At 53.6% G+C, this 16791-nt stretch overlaps 6 protein-coding genes across 6 annotated transcripts; 5 read left to right on the top strand and 1 right to left on the bottom strand.

Annotated features, from left to right (window-relative positions):
- Positions 1 to 424: 424 nt before the first annotated feature.
- Positions 425 to 1426, top strand: K437DRAFT_261527 (uncharacterized protein; the record flags this gene model as incomplete). The annotated part of the gene is made up of 4 exons (XM_013389668.1): positions 425 to 695; positions 765 to 992; positions 1059 to 1120; positions 1184 to 1426. 4 exons carry the CDS (start codon positions 425 to 427, stop codon positions 1424 to 1426), a joined length of 804 nt encoding a protein of 267 aa, XP_013245122.1.
- A 1589-nt stretch (positions 1427 to 3015) lies between these two features.
- On the top strand, positions 3016 to 3856 carry K437DRAFT_254474 (uncharacterized protein). The gene has a single exon (XM_013389667.1). The coding sequence runs from the start codon at positions 3492 to 3494 to the stop codon at positions 3762 to 3764; it is 273 nt and encodes a 90-aa protein (XP_013245121.1). The 5' UTR covers positions 3016 to 3491; the 3' UTR covers positions 3765 to 3856.
- Positions 3588 to 4834, top strand: K437DRAFT_26255 (uncharacterized protein). Its single transcript, XM_013389606.1, has 3 exons — positions 3588 to 3878; positions 3972 to 4305; positions 4377 to 4834. The coding sequence occupies exons 1-3, from the start codon at positions 3825 to 3827 to the stop codon at positions 4784 to 4786; spliced, it is 798 nt and encodes a 265-aa protein (XP_013245060.1). The 5' UTR covers positions 3588 to 3824; the 3' UTR covers positions 4787 to 4834.
- A 3987-nt stretch (positions 4835 to 8821) lies between these two features.
- On the top strand, positions 8822 to 11499 carry K437DRAFT_254467 (thiamine diphosphate-binding protein). Its single transcript, XM_013389666.1, has 9 exons — positions 8822 to 8958; positions 9920 to 9977; positions 10042 to 10121; positions 10183 to 10274; positions 10340 to 10455; positions 10521 to 10925; positions 10993 to 11168; positions 11233 to 11271; positions 11356 to 11499. The coding sequence occupies exons 1-9, from the start codon at positions 8950 to 8952 to the stop codon at positions 11377 to 11379; spliced, it is 999 nt and encodes a 332-aa protein (XP_013245120.1). The 5' UTR covers positions 8822 to 8949; the 3' UTR covers positions 11380 to 11499.
- Positions 11500 to 12276: 777 nt separating this feature from the next.
- Positions 12277 to 15894, top strand: K437DRAFT_220920 (uncharacterized protein; the record flags this gene model as incomplete). The annotated part of the gene is made up of 3 exons (XM_013389665.1): positions 12277 to 12966; positions 13029 to 15675; positions 15734 to 15894. 3 exons carry the CDS (start codon positions 12277 to 12279, stop codon positions 15892 to 15894), a joined length of 3498 nt encoding a protein of 1165 aa, XP_013245119.1.
- On the bottom strand, positions 15857 to 16736 carry K437DRAFT_254464 (uncharacterized protein). The gene has a single exon (XM_013389664.1). It carries the CDS (start codon positions 16642 to 16644, stop codon positions 15961 to 15963), a length of 684 nt encoding a protein of 227 aa, XP_013245118.1. The 5' UTR covers positions 16645 to 16736; the 3' UTR covers positions 15857 to 15960.
- Positions 16737 to 16791: the final 55 nt, after the last annotated feature.

The raw sequence follows: 16791 nt of genomic DNA, 5'->3' as shown, positions 1-16791 counted from the left end.
CCAAAAGGATACAGTATTCTTTTGAGACACCCACAAGCCAAAGGCCAATTGGTTTGCTGCCACAACATTGGAAACGTGATTACGTAATAACTGTTACTCACCCCTTCGGCAGGTTCAGCGATGCGCCAAGCGCGCCAGGTGGCAGGACGGTGCCGAGGCTGTGTTGGTTCTTACTCTCTGTTTCATCAGTCCATATAATCGAGTGCAACCAACTCTTGTTGGCAAAGCTGGTTTTTGCCTCCTCCGTCTTTTGTTCTCCACATTAGTGCAAAACTGGGCAAGCGACAATTCTTCCTGAACCTTTCTCTCCTCGAGGCCAGCTTGTTCGTACAAGGGCCAGAAGTTGCACCTGCTCCGGCGGAACAACTGGTAGGGTCGACAGCGTGTTCAGCTCCGAGGCAACCTGCGCACCACCTTTGGCACCATGCCGGCACTCCTGTCCTCCTCATCAGTGGAGGAGTATACCGGCCTTCTCTCCAAGCGTGCATCTAATACTGCCCTGCAAGTCAATGCGACACAGCGGACGACCATCATCGTCGCGTGTGTCTATGCGGTAGTTATCGTCATCCTCTGGAGCTTTCCCATTCTCAACTATATCATCTACCCTTTCAAGCTACTGACCGTCGGCTTTCATGAGGCAAGCCATGCCATCGTTGGGCTATGCACTGGCGCAAGAATTGAGAGCATCACACTGGGTGAGCTGGCAGAGATCCTGCCGTGACTATGAAGAGCTGCTGCTGATCTGGGCACGCATTGTTTGACAGAGCCAAATGAGGGCGGCGTGACTCGCATGCGTGGAGGCATCCCGCATCTCTCTTTACCGGCCGGCTACCTCGGCTCTTCATTGATTGGAGCAGCGCTAATCGCCTGTGGTTTTGATGAGCGAGCGAGCAAGATTGCATCGATCGTCGTCGGCGTCTTTTTCCTCCTCACCCTCTGGTGGGCACGGAGGGACTGGCTCACATGGGTTCTCATCATCGGCATGGCAGGCTGTGAGTCCCGCCCTGGAAAGCAGGTGGATCATGAGCTCATCCTGGCATTACAAAATTCTCTTGCAGTGATTGTCGCATTTTGGTTCATCGCAGACTCCGTAGCCTTGCGTTACCTGATCTTATTTATTGTGAGCATTGCTGTTCACTCTCGACCCTTCCCGGTTGGAGCTCACCGTACGCCTGTTTTGCAGGGTGTCATGAACTCGCTCTATTCTCTGTGGGATATTCTGGACGATCTAGTTTTCCGCAAGGTGAACGAATCAGATGCGACGGCGTTCAGCAAGCTTGTCGGTGGTGCGCCGCAATGTTGGGGCGTCATCTGGTTTATCATCTCGATGTGCTTTTTTGCCTGCGGCATCATCATTGGGATTGTCGCGTTCAAGGCTAGCGCAAGTGAGCAAAAGGCAGATAAGTTCCTCGATGTCGGGACTTAAGACGCTTGAATACGGCAAGCGGTGTGCCCGCGCCGATTCACTTGCGGGGACTACTTAGAGATCGGGCTCAGAACCATGGACATTATGCTGTACCAGGCGCAGTCGCAGCAGCAGCAGACACAGACCCAAGACTATTCCCTCTGTATCAATTTGTTTTGTAGACCATCATCGTGACTGCTTAGAATTCGTAGTACGCTCACAGAGACACTCTATTCACGTAGACGCAATGTCGCAACTCGTAACCATTATCGAACACCCTCCTCCGCGGCTCTGGCGATCTCGGGTCTAGGTGCAGAGCGGTGCCTATTTGCGATGATGGGAAGTGTTTAGGACCGTCTGGTGCGCGTCCATGGCAAATAGCGAGTGACAGTCGCGTTGTGTCGGGTGCTGACGAACGTGACGAGTGATGCGCAATGAGTGTTAAAGCGATGTGGTATTGGGTACAGACTACATAGTAATGGCGAACAGGCGAATAGAAGACGGATCCCAGGACGGGGATCTGTGGTCGTGCCTTTTGTTCTCGTAGGCTCATTTATTATCTGCTGTGCACGATGTTGTGTGCCCCCCGCGCCTCACAAGCTGCAGCCAAGTGCCCATGCAATATGGATGACTTGCCAATCACCGCCGAACGTCGCTGTCCCGTGATCCTGTCACCGCGGCCGCCGGCAAAAGCGCCGGGAAGCTGTCTGACTCGCACTGTTGGCGCTTGTCATGACCCGATATTCCAGACCTGTTCGTTCATATGATGAGTTCGTGTCGTGACCGGGCAGATGCTATGTCTGCACTCTGCACTGCGCAGTCCGTACTGTGAAATCTGCGTATTGCACATAATACGTCTGCAGGGAACAGTGCCCTTAATATCCTGGAAGGCTGGATGGAACATTTATCATGCGTCCTGTCCTCCAAAGATTCCCGTCTGTCGCGTGCAGTTCACTGGTTTATCACGACACAGTTGCTGCTTCCGACTTGCGATCGAGACTGGTGAACGACCATTTCGACAGGTTGCGTCGGCAGTCGGCGCTCCAAATCAGGGATAAAGAGGGGGAAAGAAATGCCACCATCGAACTACACCTGTGATAACTACGCGTTGGAGCCGCAGGGTGCGAGGCTCCAGAGCAGACCAGACGTTTCCATAGCATGGCAGTAGAGGCAAGCCGGACTCCAGAGCGCTGTCTGTTCCGGCATGCGAGTGCCGTCCACGGCTCTGTGGGTTTCAGCACTGGTCGGCAGCGTCAGCGTGCTGCATTCTGCTGCGCTCCCGTCGGAAGGCATCTCACATGAAAATGGTAATACCATACAGGCACAGACGCCACGCAAATGAAGCGATTTGCCGTCATACACTTTTGGTGCACTCTGCGTGCTGCAGCCTGCAAACCTAACATCACCTGGCTTGTTGGGCACTATGACAGAGAGGCTCTGCTCTTCCCCTTGGTTCTTATAAGACCGGCGGCTGGCCCCTCAGCCGTTGCACTACCGTTGCCAGGCAACTGGCCGGTTGACCTTTCGAATCTTGAACCGGAGAGATGATTTCTTTCTTTTCTATGTGAAATAGATTTTCGTCAGATGTCCTTCTTTCCTCTTGCGTTGCCCATTTCTGGACACGGGGCGTAAGTTTCTCTCAATTCACATGCCGACATTTTATGATCAGAAGCGAGGCTCCTTTTTGGTCATAAAGTCGGAGCGCTTGAGATCCGAAGCGAAAATAGGCGAAGCCGCGAAAATCACAAGGTCGCCTGCAGTGGCTACAAAGAATAGTAGTCAAGTGACCCACCCGAGATGCCACATGGTAGGAACTAAACGGAGCCCTTCCCGACAGGGAGCAATGCGGGCTGTCAGCTGGCAGTCTGGCCGAGACAAAGTGGCCTCAACTCCATGTATATATATCTCACTTGTCCATCCTACACGCATTTCTAACCGCCGCTGAGTGCTGATCGCTGACCTCGAGCCTTCTTCTCAGCTCTGCAAAGCTGCTCCGCGTCCCTTACCTGGACCCCTTAACCTCCTTCTGAACAACTTTCAACAGACGCATCGCATTGTTTCTGTCAACGCATAGAACAGTTCGAAGATGTCGTTTTCCAAAAGGCGCACGACCGTGGCGGCGGCAGCGAGCCTCGTTTTTGCAGCTACCACTCTACCAGCTTTTGTGCATGCGGATGGCGCAGACGCTGCTTACTCATGGCAGACACCCTCACAGCCGTGGCAGAATGGACAAATCGGGTTCAACAACTGTATTCAGCGGTATGGGTCGTACAATCAAACTGGCATGTGCAATACTCGTGAGTGTTGCATATGCTCTAGAGCTCCGTCTATCTTGACGTGCTCTGAGCGAAACGCATGATTTGTATGCGATACAGTCGCCATCAACTCGGCCGAAGACTTCTGCCTCTATGCGCCACCGATGAACAACACGATTGCCAACACGGAGCGCTTCACCGTGGCTTACTGCACCCAGGTGTGTTTCCCTGCGCTTTCACCGCATCTCAGCCTACAACGATGAATTGACGCCTTTTCCTCGCGCATTTCCACTTTTTTTTGCAATGGACAGCCTGGCTACGGCACACGGCTCATCCCCGATGGCACTCTCACCTCCGTGCACTTTGTGAAAACGCCGAATTACGTTCAGGTAGTGGCGAACGGTGATTTTACAAAGATCAATATTGCTCCAGGTGACGAGGGTGGCGAGCTTGATCCGCACGGAGACGATGGTAACGGCAACCCCGAAGGAACACTCGTCTACTCGAGGGCCTTTGGGAATGACTCGCATGGGAATCCAAAACAAATGCATCAGTGGATGCAGTTCATCTCCTACAGCCAGGCTTGTTTCCGGGCGTGTGTCAACAACGATGCTTACGACTCAGCGCTCTGCCAGCATATCTACGGTCAGTACTTCTCTGTGCACTTCTCCTTGTCGTCCGCTCTAACGTTTGATTCGTACGACTTCCACCCTCAGACAAGATGGGATGCGGCTGGGTCATGCCATCAAATTACACTGTGGGTGCCTTTGACAACTGCGAAGGTGACAACGGCGACCCACCTGGCGTGTACGGCACTTCTACGTGGTATCAAGGTGACTGCGGTGCAGCATGTGCTCCTCCGGCACACGACCCGCCCGCGTCATCCAACTGCCAGAACATCGCTTCCCCCATGAACAAAGTCATGCTGCCGGGCATGACAACGAGTACGACGATGAGCAGCATGACTACCAGCGCTTCGAGTACGAATCCCAGCAGCGGCAGCGGAAGCTCTAGTTCCAGCAGCTCGAACCATAGCGGAGCTGTCGGCCAAGTCGGCACGAGCTCACTAGGTGCTACTGCACTTGTCGTCGCAGCAGCTATCGGTGCGGGCGCTCTACTGCTCTAGCCGCGCGCCAATCAAAACGTCTTCTGAAGCTCCCTGCACTGCCTGAGAGCGTCGCACCTTCGTTCTCGCGTCATGGACATTTATGGGCCAGTATGTTACCGTATGTAAGCATCTACTGCATCCTGACTCTTCTTTGTAATCTTCTTTGCGCTGGCCTTTGCCAATGAGCAGGTGTCAATGCAGGACAAGGTTCTGTACCTCAAAAGCGGTGGGGTCTTGGTCTGAAAGACCGAGCATGACGTGAGCGAGTAACAGGGTCGTGATGCCATCGATGGTGATGTGATTTCGAGTCAGAAAGAATCAAAAGCGATTCTGAAAGAGCAGAACCTCATCCCAGGCACATAGCAGGCCACACCTGCATACATGATGAGTCACATGCGGTCTCCACACAGCACCTGCTGACGACTGTATAAGCGCTGAAGATTCAATACATGCAAAGCATTACAATCTTCGACGGATATGTCAAATAGCGCAAGTTGAATGTTGAACCCTCATCGCCTCATCAAGGTCTCAACTCGCCTCACCCCTTTCAACGCGTCAATTGCAACAGACGTCCTCTTCCGTTTGGCGGCTTTCATGTTCGTGGTTGCCCGCGGTGACTGGTTTGTCGTTGCGAGTTGCGCTTGGGACTTGAAATTGTAACTTACACACGGCTCATGGCCAATCGCGCAAGACTCCAATATTGAACTGTGCTCTGCCAGGTCGCTGCGCAGCGAAGCGGTTTGCCCCGCCTGTTGAAATTAAATAATGGGCGCAGCTTTTCTCCTTTCGGAAATCGGCCGATGAAATCCTGGTTATCAAATGGTCATGGCCTCTACTGTTGATTACATGGCAATTAGCGCATCTCACACTGGCTGGCGCTGCTGGGTGCGTCTCCTGTGAGTACATGAAGAGTCGAGACAGAGAACTGAGAAGACCGGAGCGGCGAGTGAGTCAGAGATCTGTTTACGATCTCGCTGCATCAAACGCGGCCTATATTTTGCGGCTCTCACTACAGGGATGGGGCACCGACGGTACAATGCCATGTTGTCCTTTTCTACTAGATATTTCCTAAGATGAACCTCACCCGCTTGGTCATGACCCAACTTCAAAGAGACGGTTGAGAAGGAGCCTCATTCGACCTCTAGCAATGTTCTAGCCAGGTATACCGTTGTCACATTTTTGTTGAGGTCGGCCATCTTCACGAACCACCGCTCCAATACGAACTGGGAATGAATCACAACCCTCAGGTCCTGATCATGTCGGCCTCTAACCCCTCTTATCCGTCGTTCCTAAATGGCCGTCTAGGTGTTGGCGAAGTCAGTGCGTTTAATGTACCCGCCAGAAGGCTGCACTTGATTCAAACAAGATGAGCGTGGCGCAGAGTTGAAGGATGACCCTCTCTACCTGCTGCCATGCATTTGCCAAGCAGCAACTTCATGTCCCTACCAGTCTCCAGGTTGGCCGCCGTGACAGTGAGCATTGTCGACGTCGCCACGATGCACGCTATGTGCAACCTCTTCACGTGGCTCATATCCATGTGCCCTACACTAAATAGCAGCAACGCTAACAATTGCCCTACCCTCGCCTCACAGCTCGATACACCTCGATTGTGCAAAGCACCAAGGGACATTACCCGGACCTGCTCAACGCTCAAAATTTGAACTTCGAGATGGCTTGCACAGGTGGCATTGGTTCTCGGTCGACCTTGTCAAAGGTTATATTGACCGGATTGAAGATGTTAGCCTTGTCGGCCCCAAACTCGACGCCTTGACAGAGATCGCAACCACTGCTCACGCCCAGGCCCGTCAAGCAGATGTAGAGCGCAAGGTTGGGCATCCAAAGGCGAATGGCAAGTTGCATAGTCTTCCCATTGTCAAGGATAAATCTGTCACGGCTATAAGCCTTGGCATGAACTCCACCGGCAGGTCCTTCTTGTTCGTTAGGGACATCCCAACAGGGGACTCGACCGTTGTTACTAATTTGCACGATGCATGTGCCATTATCCTCAGCGAAGGATCATTGTCGACCTGTGTGTACTGTGAATACTGATTCCTGGTGGTAGCAACTGCCGAAAGCTTGTAATAGAGCATTGTCGCACACCGGCCGTGGTTCAAACTTGACGCAAGGCTGTTCGCCACGTGGAGGCTTTGTCACCAGCGCGTGACATCCCGGGGTAAGTGCGTGCTCATCAAGCGCAGGTGCGGGTGCCATTGCAACCATCAGTCTGGAAGCTGGTGCTTTGGGCACCGAGACCGACGGGCCCATCAAGTGTCCCTCCAACAAGAATAGTGTCCTTGGCATCAAGCTCATCGTCTCCGCGGAGCGTTAGCGAGGCTTCACGCCAACTCGAGCCCGCAGGATTCTCCCAGGGCGCTGGCCATCTCGGTCTCTGGTGCAGCCGAGATGCTGACCCCTATCTTTGGCCGCGACAGTGCAGACTTTACCAAGGATCTCAGAAGAGACAGCCTCCACGGCATACGAGTCAGCGTGCTCCACAGCAAATTCACCAACGGTTCCTCTCAGGGCTTTTATTTCAGCGTTCTCATGCTCTGCGAGCGCACCGCACACGTCCTAACGAAACAAGGCCCATCGTTGTCAACGTCGCAGTTCCTTCCGTCGAGAATTCAGACTTCGATGCCAAGAACAGGGAGTCAACAATTTTCATCTCTGAGGTCAAGAAGGTGATGCTCAAGTACCTCGATGAGCTCGTAAAAGTGCTAACAGGCTTTCGATCCATGAAGGACTTTATTGGGGTCTCTGACGCCCATCCGCACCTCGAGTTTCCGGGCAAGGAGAACACACAGGATCTCTTCATTCAGGCAGAGGCGCCCGACGATGCAACAGATTCAAAGTATCAGGAAGCACTCGCGATAAGCAAACATCTCCACGCCACGAATTGGATCAGTGCGGCACTCAAAAATACCCGACGTATTTGTGGCACCGACCAACTCCTACCTCTACTCGATCGCTGCGCTTTTCGGGTATCTTGCACTCAGCATGCCGATGGGTTACGCGCGGAGCAAAGTCAGGCCGATCGCGAGGAATGATTCACCGTTTCCGTCCCCGTATACGCCGGCTGGCCTCTCTTTCGTGAGCACCGCGCACACGGAAGCACAACTGATGCAGTATGGATATGCCTCGAGCCGGCGAACCTTGAGCGCGTCAAGCGCACGCCCATGTTTACTCCCAAAACGCAGATAGGGGATGTACGGAAGCATGAGTGGGAGGAGCCGATGTATTACACCACTACATACCTGATTTACATTTGAGCTGCAGAGCGAAAGCCGAGCTTACACCAGGACGAGCAGATATATGCTCTTCAAGTCCAACCGCCCAAACATGGCCACGGCCGCCCCGCATACCACTGTACGTATGCCACTCTGGCTATGTTGGTGCTAAACCTTGTGGGCTTCGTGGTGGCGGCGGTTACCTTGTGTGGGTTAGCTTTGCCCGGATGGCAGGCTCGACGGACAGATGCGGCGACTGGTGAGTGAGGCAAATGCGTCCAGTCAGTGCATCTCAAATTGCGGCCAATCAAATTGACGAGTGTTGTAGACGGAATTTACAGGGGCATCGGTTATCCTCGCACTTCCCTCTTGTAGCATGCTTCATCTCCTCGCCTTCTTGCTCTTTTCCATCAGCCTCACATGACTGGCATATAACACCACACCTCCCCCGCAGCTTGCTACCCCAGAGGCCCGCCAAACATCCCCACATAATTTTTAGACACTATCGAAAGGGATATCATCAGGAATCAAAGCCATCATGCATGCCTCTGCCATCCGTAGGGCGGCTTCCAACGCTCTCACCTTGGCTAACGGCGCGCAACTTCCGCGACTCGGCTTTGGGTAGGTGTATAGCTACTGCTCTTTCTTCATCATGCGGCGCAGGAGCTGACTTGGTGCATTTCTAACGGCAGCACATGGAAGAGCCCCAAAGGGCAGGTATGCGATGCCTCATCGCGAGCGTTACACACGTCGACGTTTGGCTCCCGGCGCCAATTCAGCACATCGATTCGGAGCCTTGCAGCAGCCGAGCTCGAGCCAGTCACGATGGAGGAGGCACCCGTCGTCGGGCACAGCCCACTCTTGAGGAGCAGCGCCAGACTTGCAGCAAAAACACCAGGAATCAAGTGGACCGATGGCGAGGAAGGCATCGAGCGAGAGACGAGGAAGATGAACATGTACACGGTAGGTACTACGTCCGCTTGTCGTCTAAGAGGGAGGAGAGGATACGCCACCGTAGCTTTTCAGAAGGCGTTGCAGAGCAAGAGCAAAGCGAGAATATTCCCGGAACGCAAGACATTCCTCTATGATCAATACCAGCGCCTACTCGACGAGAGCCAACTGTTGGTCGCGCTACAACACAACAATCTCAGCGTGGCAGACCTCAGCAAGCTTCGCAGCGACATTGCAGCGATCCCACTTCCCGAAATGGCGGAGGGCAAGTCCGCACGCCCAGCCAAGCTGACGGTCGTTCGCTCAGGAATCATGCGAAATGTCTGCCAAAAAAGTGAAGTGCCTGACATCAAGGCAATGGAGCCGGTCTTTGGCGGGCCAGTGGCGCTCCTGACATGCGCCTCACTGTCACCCAAGTACCTCGAGTCACTGTTCGGCATTGTCGACAGGACGCTTGGCCACAAGCCATCACGCGCACCTGCCCCGGGCAAACCATTTCCAAAGACCGAGATGAATGTCAATCCGCGACTCGTTCCGTTAGCTGCACTCTTCGAAGGAACCAAGCTTTTAGAGATCCCAGCAGCGCGCGAAGTTGGCCGTTTGCCCAACTTGCAAGATCTCCGTGCGCAAATTATCGGCCTGTTGTCTGCACCCAGCCAGCGACTTGCAGGCACGCTGCAACAGGCTGCGGGAGTCGACATTGCCCTTACGCTCGAAGCGCGTAAACGGGACTTGGAGGGAGACTCGGCCTCGTCGTCGTCTTCCTAGACCTCTCCACTCGTTTTCGGACCTCGCTATGCTCCGCCTCGATCCGCAATTTCGCATTGCTCTTCGATCCGCTCTACCTCACTGCATTGTACTCTAGCAACCTCGATCAGGCGCCGCGCCGCCGCGCAATAGAGACCACAGGGGCATGCCACCATCACATTGCATTGGAGGGGCAGGCGGCTGAAGTGTTTCTTTTTTTATGCAGGCTATCCGTGAAGCGCAAGCAAACGCCCTCGCGAGTGACGCAACCGCCTGCGTCTTCGGTGAGTAAGATCCTTTTCTGAGCTAGGTCGTGTCAGCGGCTGACGTTTATTGTTCCTTGTGTAGGCGAGGACGTCGCGTTCGGCGGCGTTTTCAGGTCCACGATGGGCTTGGCGGAAGAGTTTGGTAAGGACCGTGTATTCAACGTGAGTGAGGATTGCATTGCCTCAGTCGAAGATGCTCTTGCTCAAGTCAAGCTATATACAGACGCCTCTGTCCGAGCAAGGCATTGTTGGTTTTGGCATCGGCATGGCCGACTTGGGGCACACTGCAATCGCTGAGATCCAGTTTGCAGATTAGTGAGCAACGCCGAGATTCCTATCGTGTGCTCTGAGGGACTGACTTCCACCGGCGCTCCCAAAAGTATATTCCCTGCCTTTGATCAGATCGTCAACGAGGCCGCAAAATACAACTACCGCAGCGGCGGTCAATTCTCTGCCGGCAAGCTCACCATCCGAACACCCTGCATGGGGGTTGGGCGTGAGTCAGGCACGTTCTCAACATCTCATTGATCGAATTCTGATGCAGCGTTTGTTGCACTGCAGACGGTGCGCTCTACCACTCCCAAAGTGTCGAGCAGTTCTTCATGGCTGTTCCCGGCCTCAAAGTCGTAATCCCAAGGTCGCCGATCCAAGCAAAGGGGTTGTTGCTCGCGTCCATTCGTGATCCAAATCCGGTCATCTTCCTAGAGCCAAAGGTACTGTACAGATCCTCGGTCGAGCAAGTACCCATCGACGACTACACCCTACCTCTGTCGTCCGCCGAAGTCCTACAACAGGGAAAGGACATCACTCTGCTATCTTGGGGCGCACCACTCTACTCCTGTGTTCAGGCCATCAATGCACTCCGCAACCCGACTGGCGCACTAGCAGATCTCATCCCAAGCGACGTGCGAGATGCTGAAGTCGAGCTGATCGATCTCCGTACCATTCTGCCTTGGGATCGCGAAAGTGGGTAATTTGTACCCGGGTTTGTGTAGCATTCATCGATCCTTTGCTGATGTCGCGTTCGCTCCAGCCGTGGCCAAGAGCGTGTCGAAAACGGGCCGCTGCGTCATTGTGCACGAAGCACCCGTCACCCAGGGCGCCGGCGCAGAGATCGGCTCGTTCTTGCAAGACAAGTGCTTCCTCAACCTCGAGGCCCCGATCTGCCGCATCGGAGGATGGGACACTCCCTTCCCTCATGTCCACGAAGTGAGCCCAGTCAGTCCATGCTAAATCCTCAACAGATCCTCACACATTAAATGCCTTTCCCCAGACGTTCTACAAGCCCGAGCTAGTCCGAATCATTGATGCGGTGAGTTGTTCCTCCGTTCAACAAAAAGTTGAGGTCTGCAGTGGGACATTCTGGTCGCTGATCGACATTCCTTTACTCTTCCAGCTCGTCCGTACCCTCAAGTACTGAGGCAGGCGCGGTGGCAAACATCCGACCTTTCTGCCTGTCTTCAATCTGCCATCTGTTGTAGTTTACAAAGCATCTGAAACAAACGTGGAAGCGTGAAGGAGTCTCGCAGCGGACTAGGGCAGCTTACTTCAGCTGAACTGTTATATATGTTAGCGCACCCGCACATCAATGGCGATAACCTGATGACCATAAAAGCATCCTAGGTCTTTCGATGGTGTCAATAAGGTCATCCTTTGGAAGTGGTGTCTTACATGGTGGATGTTGCGTTGATCTTCATCTAAAAGTGTAGCAAATGGGAGGGAGCGAGTAAGCTGACGATGCCCTTCACAAGTCACAACTATGAAAGTGAATAGATTCGGTGATATTATGAGGGAACCAGCAATTCCCCAATCCACCACAAGTCATAACCATCATTGCACATACGGCATGGTCCGACGCATTTCACAATGCTCACGGTCAAACACTCCAGATTGCACACATACTGACTGTGCGATGCCAGGCGTATTTCTGGCGCCAGCGAGGATGGTGAACAAATCCAAGGCCGCCGGTGACGCAAGCGATTTCATTGGGAGCTGATTCTCCACAATGTCCAATCACAGCTCATCGTTCGTGACAGGGGCCATGGCAATTACCCTGGTCGTCATCGTGATCGCTTCTGCCCTTGATGGCTACATGCCTGGCCAGCTCGCGTCTCTTTTCGTCACTTCCGTGATCTTTGTCGTATGGATTCTCTCAATCCCCACTGCCGTCTTGATGGCTGCTTGGGTGGGCGACAGAGCTCTCGTCTCGACGCAACCTGACAGTGTTTGCCACAGCACCCTGAAACCGCTGCATCTTGCGACAAACGAAGGATGGGCTGTATGCGCCGACGCCGCCCGGCTCCGAGCTTCTCGCGACATGGCAGATTGCGCCGCTCGGCCCTTGCATGCCACATCATCGGAGGTCTCAGCAGCCGGAGACGAGCTCATTAGATTGATATTGCGCGACTTTGTGCGCAAATGGCACGATCCTTTGGCCAATGGGGAGGGAGAGGCCAGAACCCTCGCTCACTCGCCTGGCCCTCAAAATGCAGCAGGCGAAACACCTGGGTTGAGCTTCCCTCGTGCCGTCGAAATTACCATTAGACACACTATTGCCCTGCTGATCGCCAAGGCTCAGTCCATGGATGTGCCACATCTCGCAATGGCGCGCATTTTACCATTGGTCACAGCCCATGTCGAAGAGTACCGCAAAGCAGAGCTCTCACTTCTTGGAGACTCTTGGGCAGCTCGACGTTCAGGTCCGAGCGTTAGTGCTAGTGTTGCTGATCTTGACGTCCAAGACGACCTCTTCGTCGCTGGAAAGTACCTCCATGGCCGCCTCCATTCGGCTGTTGGCAGCCTGTCAAATCCCAGTTCGAAGGCAACTGAGCAGAATCATCTTCGCCACATGGTGGAACGAGCTCTGCGAGCGCTCCTTCCACAAAAGGAGCGAGACAGCAGGGCGGTTCTGGTGACCGTCCGGGAACTTGTCGCTTGCACCGTCATGCAGCCCATTGTGGACTTGATCAGCGATCCGGACTTTTTCAACCAACTACTGATCCAGAAGGTGAGTAAGAGATTGCTTTATGTGTCAGAAGTCATTCTGATTCCCGGGGACGCACCACGTAGGCTGGTGCAGCGCTGGAAGAACACAGGATGGTTCAGAGATTGCGCGAGGCGATCGACAAGCAGGCACAATCTCCGAATGTGCAGGTGAAAGACGCATCCTCAGCTCCAATGAAGGCTCCCAAAGTTTCGAAAGTGGACAATTTGGACGCTTTTGATGCTCTCGCTCGGAGCATCGCAAAGTCAAACTCTATCATGGATGTGCGCAGGCTGAGGAATGATATCAATATGCAAATTCGTAAGGCAAAGCTTGCTATGGACGAGCAACCTCAGTCAATCCGAGCAAGGTCCCAGCTGGAAAAGCTGAAACAAGCGCTCTCGGCAGCGGATCAGAAAGTCGTAGCCCTTGGAGGGCAGCGCGCTGATGCGAGTAGGAGTGCGGGCGCAGTAAGTGATGTCACACTTCTGCAGATTCTGAACAATCCCTCGTCTATGGGTTACTTCATGGAATTCATGGACCGCCAACGCAAGTCGCCTGTGATTCAATTTTGGCTTGCTGTGGAAAGTTTCAAAGACCCGCTCGAAGCCATCGACATGGACGGCGATGGTAGCAGTGCTACCGACCAAGCTTCTGGAGAACCTTCCTCAGCAATCATCAAGACATTGGAGGATGATATCCGATTTTTTGTCGACGCGTACTATTCGTCACCGTTGGTGCAGATCGGAGTTCGGGAGCGTCTTGCTGCAGAGGCGTTTCTATCGAAAGGTAGCTCTGGCTCCATTTCTAGCACGGATCTTAGACGTGCGAGGCAGAGCGTATTACGCGCCCAGACACAGGTGCTCGAATCGATGCTTGATGACGATTGGCCAGCTTTCAAGGCCAGTGCGCTATATCACCGCGCAGCGGAAGATTTTCGGAGCTCGATACCAAGCCAAGTTCCATCAGAAGATCCAGCGAGAGCAATAGGTACCGAACTCAGACCAGTTCCAACCGACATTCAGCGATTTGGTACAAGAACTACAACCAACATTTCCGCTTCGGCCAAAGTTAAACTGTTCGGAGAAGAATCTGCCAGCGAACGTGACGGCGTCTTTGGTGATCGCGCATCTGTCAGAGGGACAAGGAATACAAATCTCGACTTCCTCACAACTACACAGTGTCGCGATCGCGATGGCCGCTCACCATTGTTCTCGGAGCCGCTCTTTGATGAAGAAGTCGAGGATATTGGAATTGCCTCTCCCCAGTCCGGCAGTGACAGCGATTACGTCCAGGTTGAGCGCATGGATGCCATTCAGCACGCTCTCACTTCGATTATTGGAGCAGACGATGATCGGAGACACGGCACCGTTCGTGAGGATGTGCAACTGCCCGAGGCGGAGAGGCTGGATGAGTTCGGACGACCGCGGGCTTTGATCGTTGAAGATGCTGCAGCCCAAAAAGCAGCAACGAAGGCGGCGTCATCTCAGAATCCGATTGGATCGGGTCAGCAGACACCGACGGCAGATGGCGCACCAACGGAAAATGCGTTAGCAGTAGTGCCTGTGGAGATGCTGAGCGCGAAGCTGAAGCAGCTGGAATCTCAGGCGACAGTCATCACAGCGTTAGTACAGAAAGCTGAGCTCACGGGAGCTCCTGCGAAAGAGCGCCGGGTACTACTCAAGAGTCTTGAGACTGTGAAACTGGAGACTGCAGAGATCACCTGGCAAAGGAGGCAAGCGGAGCTTGTGCAAGGCAAAGGTCGCATTGTGCCAGGTCGTACGCAGGTCAAGATCAACGCTCACACTATCGCAAAGGATTCCGACGGAAAGGAGCACGCATTGTACTTGATTGAAGTTGGCATACTTGCAGAGGCTGAGGAGCGATTACTCTCGGGCTGGATCGTGCCCAGACGCTACTCCGAGTTCTGGTCCTTGCATCAAGAGCTCAAGGACAAAGTCGATAGAGTAAGAGCACTCGAAACCGATCTTCCAGGTCGACGCTTGGTCAGCATCACACATGCTGCCTTTGTCGAAACGCGACGCGTAGGACTCGAGCGCTACCTTCAAAAGTTGATCCAGGTCCCGGCCGCTGCTGAAAGTGACGAGCTGCGAGCCTTTCTAGCGCCTCAAGCCCGCAAAGATACCCGTACTGAAAAAAGCAACTCCGCACTCCCTGGGAACAGCATACTTCAGACATTGTTTAAAGGTGTTGGCGGAGTTGCGGAGGGCCTAGACGATCTTATCTACCTTCCCTCTATGCTTGATATTGTCACTCAACAACTATCTTCTCAATCACCCATTAGCATATGGCCAGCGGCGGTCACCCCTCGATCTCTTCCTAGCGCATCAGCCTTACCGTCAGCCTTAGTCGACAAAGCGCAAACCAAGAGTGGAGCAAGCACTGCTCAGCTACAAGAAGCTTCGTCTACTGCAAGCCCGCTTTGTGACCTGCTCATTGAGATATTTGAACTCAAGGTTGGCAACAATTGGCTCCGGCGCCAGGCCATCGTCGTGTTGCTGCAGCAATTGCTGGCGGGTACAATTGACGGGAAAGTGAGGGAGGCTGTCGCCGAAGCAACGTCGCCCCCAGCTCTTCTCCGCCATCTGCAGAGCTTTAAAGATGGCCTTTGGCCAAAGGGTGAGCTCAAGGAGCCAGGTGTACCACGAACCCCAGCGCAGAAGGCGAGTGCAAGAGACAGTGCCAACCAGAAGGTCTCGACACTCATTCCCAGTGAGTCAGTGAACGAAGTTGTCAATGAGTCATCACTCTAACTTTTCACCCTCTGCAGATCTGGCTGCAAATTTTATCGGTCGACAGAATGCAAGAAAGGGTGTCCGCACCGTCTTCTCGATGGTGCAGAATCAGCGCCTCAATAAACATCTCATCTACACCATCTTAGATTTGATCTTCGACGAGCTCTTTCCCAATAACGCATACGAGACTTGCTGATACCATCAAGCACATCATCGATACCCCATCCCATCACACCGCGTTCACAATTCATCTATTCAGGCATCAAATTAATTCAGCTATCTCTGCGCTGATGTCCTGCATCCGTTCCATGATCTCTTGCTTGATGTGCGCAATCTGCTCTTGATATTCGGCGACGTCCTCACTTCGGTCCCTCGCCAGTCCCGTCGAAGGGGAGCCGGCTTCCAAGGCCTCCAGCCTGAGTGCCTGGTCTCTAGCGACGATCTTGCGTAGCAGGCTATTCTCGAGATCCTGGACGCTACTGACGACCTCGGCGAGATCTGGGCGATTGAACGACGCTTGTGATTGCAATTCTATTTGAATGGCCCGTACTTCATGCGAGCACTCCAACAAGCCACTCGTCACGAGACGCAGAATTTGGGTCATGACACCTTCATCGATGGAGCGAGGAGCAGGGTCGTAGTGATTTGAAGGCGGACCAGATGCAGAAAATGGCTCTTTTGTTGCGTTCCCATTGAGATATCTAGGCTCGATCGTATCTCCGGCGAGGTCATTGCTTGCCGAAACGCTGTTGGTCAACTGTCCCTGTGTGAACGCTAGCATGGCTTCATGGTACTCTTTCCAGTGTGCGACTCGCCGCCTCTGCGCAACTTCGAAAGCTTGCAGAGCTTCTAGAAGTGAAATATGCTGCAATGGCTGTGCGTGCTCTGGGTTGCCGTTCAACTGGGCCATTTCGATGGGGCCCTCGGCTGCGCTTGAAGCAGTCATGTCTGTCACGCAGACCCGTCTCAGAAGCGCTGTACAATTGCTTGGCGAAGAGCAAGATTCATATCCCGTGAGCGCTTGTTGGTTGTCGTTTGCATGCGAAGTCACGATATAGGTGAAGGGCAAAATGCAACATGAATCCCTTCTCAC

Source organism: Tilletiaria anomala (assembly GCF_000711695.1).
Source record: "Tilletiaria anomala UBC 951 chromosome Unknown K437scaffold_12, whole genome shotgun sequence".
NCBI lineage: Eukaryota > Fungi > Basidiomycota > Exobasidiomycetes > Georgefischeriales > Tilletiariaceae > Tilletiaria > Tilletiaria anomala.
The sequence above is the reverse complement of the archived record's forward strand: the minus strand, read 5'-3'. Positions and strand labels throughout refer to the sequence as shown.